The 5,000-nt window shown below is 50.1% G+C and overlaps 1 protein-coding gene across 6 annotated transcripts in view; it reads right to left on the bottom strand.

Annotated features, from left to right (window-relative positions):
• LOC113813741 (uncharacterized) overlaps positions 1–5,000 on the bottom strand; it is a 453,816-nt gene that overhangs the window by 19,702 nt on the left and 429,114 nt on the right. For all 6 annotated transcript variants that reach the window (XM_070131171.1, XM_070131174.1, XM_070131173.1 and 3 more), the window contains one exon: positions 4,772–5,000. This exon is cut by the window's right edge and continues 8 nt beyond it. In XM_070131171.1, the coding sequence (XP_069987272.1) occupies positions 4,772–5,000 (229 nt within the window). The remainder of the gene's footprint in view (positions 1–4,771) is intronic.

Raw genomic sequence — 5,000 nt, 5'->3', positions numbered from 1 at the left:
TTTTTCCGTCTCTGTCTCTGACCCTCTCACTGATTCAGCTCCTCTCTCTCTCTCTATCTGATTCATTTACTCATTCACATGACTTTGTCATTACTGTGAATGGGATGTAAGTTGAGTCACATAGTGTCGCTCTTGATATAAGCTCGAGGAGGAGTTCGCCGACGTACTTCATTTCCCGGACCTCGGTGAAAAAGGCGATAGTCCGGCAGCGCCTCCTCCCGCGGTGTCGCCCCTGTCTCCTGTCTTCTGTTCCGCTGGTAAGGCCGGGCGTCACGGTGCGCTGGTGTCCTTGGTGTACAACGCACACACTTAAACCAGTAATTGGGGCCACTGCCACACGCTCCCACTTAATTGCATCTGACTACCACATTCCGTAACATTCCCTCGCGTTCACGAGCGATATAAATGATATTGCCAACATGCCAAACATACATGAGGAAAATTGAAGTATAAATTTTGAACTTCGTCCCAGGGAGGAAATTGCAGTCTCAGTCATGATAGTGTCATGACCGTGAAAAAAGTGTATATATTTTTTCATCCTATTCCACTCGACATTCGTCGTTAACGCCGAGCTATGCAAGCTCATGCAAGAAGTTGGGTACGATGGGATGCAGGTAGTCGATATCGAAGTGAAACTGATATTTCGAAATGGAAAACGGACGAAAGAAGCAGTCGATAAGAGATACGTCTGGATCTAGGGGCCTGAGGAGCACCCACTAAACGTAAACAACTTATGAAGAGGATTGTGATGGGTTGAAGGAGGTGGGAAGGAATGGGGCGGGAACGGAAGAGGGGGAGGGAGAAACAGAGACGGAGAGGAGGTAAAGGAGGGGAAAGGAGGGAGAAGGGGAAGGTGAGGAAAAGAGAAGGCATAAGGAAGGAATAAGAGAGAGAGAGAGAGAGAGAGAGAGAGAGAGAGAGAGGGAGAGAGAGAGAGAAAGAGAGAGAGAGAGAGAGAGAGAGAGAGAGAGAGAGAGAGAGAGCGCACGTCCCAGCCGTCTAAGATGCCACATGCCACATCGCTTATGCCGCCTGCGCGCGTCGGCGATAGGATGCTCGCGACCCATCTCGTGCCATGTTACTGGCGGGAGTCGAGCATCAGCGTCGCAGCGCGCGTAGAGGCCGCAACAAAAACTAGCTTCGAGAATGCGTTGTCGGGGCCACTGGTCAGAGGGAGGAGCTCCGAGCCGTGGCTGAGAGGGCGGCGCTTGGGGCTTCCTGCAGGATTCATGGTCGGAGTCCTTCTGAGGAGGTCCTTTGTGGAGTGTTCCTTGAACATGTTGGAAATGACTGCTTTCATGGAGAGGGAGATAAATCGCCGGTATGCAATGCTCGAAGACCAAAGATAATAGAGAAGGAAGAGAAAGATGTGAACGGCAAAAGAAGGGGAGATGTTGAAGATCGAACGTGGGATACAAAGGAGGAACGTAAAAATAAAGAAGCAGAAAATCGAATGAAGAGATAGAGAAGGGTGAAGACGCGACAACAAACGACCGGATGCAGCGTTTCAACACACAGGATGCTCCACAATTACTCCAACACCCTACAGCCCAACGGCAACCTTGAAAAAATAATCGGTGCCTGACCAGAGAAATTCGCGTAGAAGAGAATCGCTCTGGCCGGCAAAAAACGTCCTCTTTATTATCCTCGTGTCTGTTATTCCTCTCCGTGTTCTCTTTCGGTTCCACGGCGGTGCGTCTCTGAGTCTGAACGTGAGATTTTCTCTCTCTCTTTTTCTTGATTTCTTCGCCACTCCTCAAAAAGGTTACGCGGGGGTCTTAACTGTCGTCCTGGAACCATTCTCCTAGAGCTGCGATTGTCCTGCAAGTGAAGACGCTGCTGTTTCAAGGCTGGTCTTCTTGCAATCCGTGATCCCGATGCTCCCACGATGATTCACAGGCTGTTACCTTGTCCACTTCCGCTCATTCGTGGTGAACTACAGTTTGCTATTAAGACGCGAAGACGATTTAAACGCTCCTCGTGAAAAAGATGACTTCGTGACGTGGAATTGTCAGCAAGACGTAAAACTAAAAAACGTGAATCCGGGTTTCTGCCGCAGCCATGTTATTTGGTTATTCCATGCGCAGGAAAATGGTAGTTGTGCAAACGAAGGTAATGTGCAAGCGTCAGGCGCCTTGCTGGTCTCTTCAGGTAATTAACATCTTCTACAGGTGACAGGGGCGGATGTCTCGCGGGAGTGAACAATGGCGGAGGCCCTCCCTATCCTGCTAGGTCCCTGCCGCTCACAGTTACGGCAGCCGGCCCCGATATCGCGGGTAATCTCGGCTTCATCTCTTCCTGTTCAAGATGATGCTACGTGCATGACAGACACACAAAAAGATGCAAGCGAGGGCTGTTCAACGCAGCCCGAGGGCCCGCCATGCAGCAGCCCCTCATCATACAGCACCTGCCACCTCGGCACATCCTGCCCGGGCAGGGTCATGACCCTGGCTGAACTTTGCGTCGGGCCAAGCGGTACGTACATGACGGTTGAGGGTGATTGTAGAGTTAATGTGTGTGAGGCTTCCCAGCATTCGCGGAGGCTGGAGATGGCAGGCCAAGATGCCAGCCTCCGGGAGAAGGTGCAGTGTACCCGACCGGATCTTAACGGTGGGCATCCTCCTCCTCCCCGTCTCCCCTTCAGCCGTGCGGGGCCAAGCAGGGCGGCCGCCGGGTGCCACCACACCCGCGGACCGCTCTGGACATGCGCCCTCCATAATATCAGGTATTCAGATATCAAAACCCGTTATTCTAAGCTGCACGCACGCTTATTACCTCGGAACGGATGTCCACCTCTCGTGCCGAACCCACACAGTTGGAAATTAATCAAGTAAAGAAAAAATGATAATCGCAGTTCAGAAATCTTAAGGTCAGTGACAAAATAACACAATGCAAAATAATCCATAGTCTACCGTTCCGTTACTTGTGCTCACTACTACCAACATCCTTGATACCAAGCTCCCGAAGGCCAAGCAAACAGTCTTGAACTTGAAACAAAACAAAGCTGTTGCATACACCCCGGCTCTCGAGAGTGCTTCTGTGTTCCGCGCCATCCCTGGGATAGAGTCTGCAATCTATGTAAACTCTTCTGTATGAGTTGCATAACAGCCTGGCTAACAGATCCCCCTTTGTATTTGGAGCAAGTGATCATAACCCAGATGTCTAAGCGGGTCGACCAACCATTTGTTATCTGATGAGGTTGTGCGAGGTGGGCCTCCAAGGGGGTCCCGGGCTCAGGGTAAGGAGAAGATAGGCATCGTGACACACACACACACACTCCTCCCGGCCGCAGTACATGGAACTGGGTTACATTCCGTCACTCTCCCGGCGGGAGTAGCAACATGGAACGATGGCCGGGAAGATGAAGGGAGTACTGCTGCTTCTTCCCTCGTCGAAGATATAGTAAAGGTGGAAAGACGGAGGAGCTGGTGAGGACGAGAGGCAGGGAAGGGAGAGGAGATAAAAGAAAAGAGGATAGGAGAGAGAGGACAGAATAAAAGAAGTGAGAACTAGACAGACAGACGAGGAGAATAAAGAGAGAGAGAAGCGAAGAGCACCCGTAGCCTCCAAGACGAAAGAGAGGGATGGGGCGTCGCTGCATTGTAACGGAGGAGAATGAAGCGTAAAGTTTAAACGGAAGACAAGATTTAAGATGACGTAACGTGAATAAATGTCTTAACGGGAGGAACGAAAAGAAGGGGAAAGCATAAATGGAAAGTGATAAGAGCAGACGAAAATGCAAATGATACAAGAGAGAGAGGGAAAGAGGGAGACAGGGGGAGAAGGAGAGAGAGAGAGAGAGAGAGAGAGAGAGAGAGAGAGAGAGAGAGAGAGAGAGAGAGAGAGAGAGAGAGAGAGAGAGAGAGAGAGAGAGAGAGAGAGAGAGAGAGAGAGAGAGAGAGGGAGAGAGATCAAACACACGAAGGGAGAAAATAAGTGCAGCAATAAAGATTTTACGGTCGTTCCATCTAGACGCAAACGCATAGCAAGAAAATTATTAGAAGAAATAAAAACGGATCTTGATTCAAATACCGGTCATTACACACACACACAAACACACACACACACAACACGTATACAAAGAATAATAGGAAAGGAATAAGGAGTGAGAGTAGAGGAAAAAGCCAAGGAGGTGAAGGAGGACGAGAAACAAGGCAACACTCAAAAGATGGGCCGCTCAAGTGACGTTTATTTTTTCTCTCTCTCTTGAAGGGTCTAACGATTCTATTTTCCTAATCTTTATGTGTAATAAAATTAGGTCATTCGCCACACGTACGCACACTAACGTCACACACACATACGCATACATACATACACACAAGGGCGCATAGAGGAATCGCAGTAATATAAAATAAAAATAATTAACATTTTTCTTATCCCCCTCATTACCCGACCTTCGGCTTCCCTGTTTCTTGTCTCATCATAGTCTGTGGTTTACAAGGCTGAGATGAATCCCTCAGCCGCAGCCTCTTCCGGGACGTCTCAGTGGTAAGACTGAGTGCGAGTTACTTTCAGGTGAATTTGGATTTGTCCCTTTTAAAGTGATTCCTACTTCAAAAGTAACATCTTTTATATCAGCATTTATATATAAAATCCCTATAGAATACGAATCCCTAGGAAAATGGAGGATACTGCTTCCCCACAAAGGGCCCGGATGCCAAAGACACCCCACCCGACCCAGCGTGAAAAGCCCCGGCTGGAGGAGCAAGGATCTGGTCCCTGCTCAGCCGGCCGGGACCAAAGCCTGAGGAAGGGCGGCAGCGTGACTCACCGTGGTGAACGTGACAGGTGTTTCCATGATGAACTGCCTCTTGGGGCGCCCCTCCCGCGTCTTATTCGGAGGGAGGCCGCCGCTTGTGCTGCCATTGTTGCTGTTGTTGTTATTGGCATTGTCTCTGTTGTTGTTGTGCTGCTGCTCGCCGTTGGGACCGCGCAGGCCCTTGGCGCTGAAGGCTCGCTGCAGCCGCGCCGCCGTCGTCGAGCGCTTCCTCATCAGCCCT

The sequence above is a fragment of the Penaeus vannamei genome, chromosome 16 (genome assembly GCF_042767895.1).
Source record: "Penaeus vannamei isolate JL-2024 chromosome 16, ASM4276789v1, whole genome shotgun sequence".
Classification (NCBI taxonomy): domain Eukaryota; kingdom Metazoa; phylum Arthropoda; class Malacostraca; order Decapoda; family Penaeidae; genus Penaeus; species Penaeus vannamei.
The sequence above is the reverse complement of the archived record's forward strand: the minus strand, read 5'-3'. Positions and strand labels throughout refer to the sequence as shown.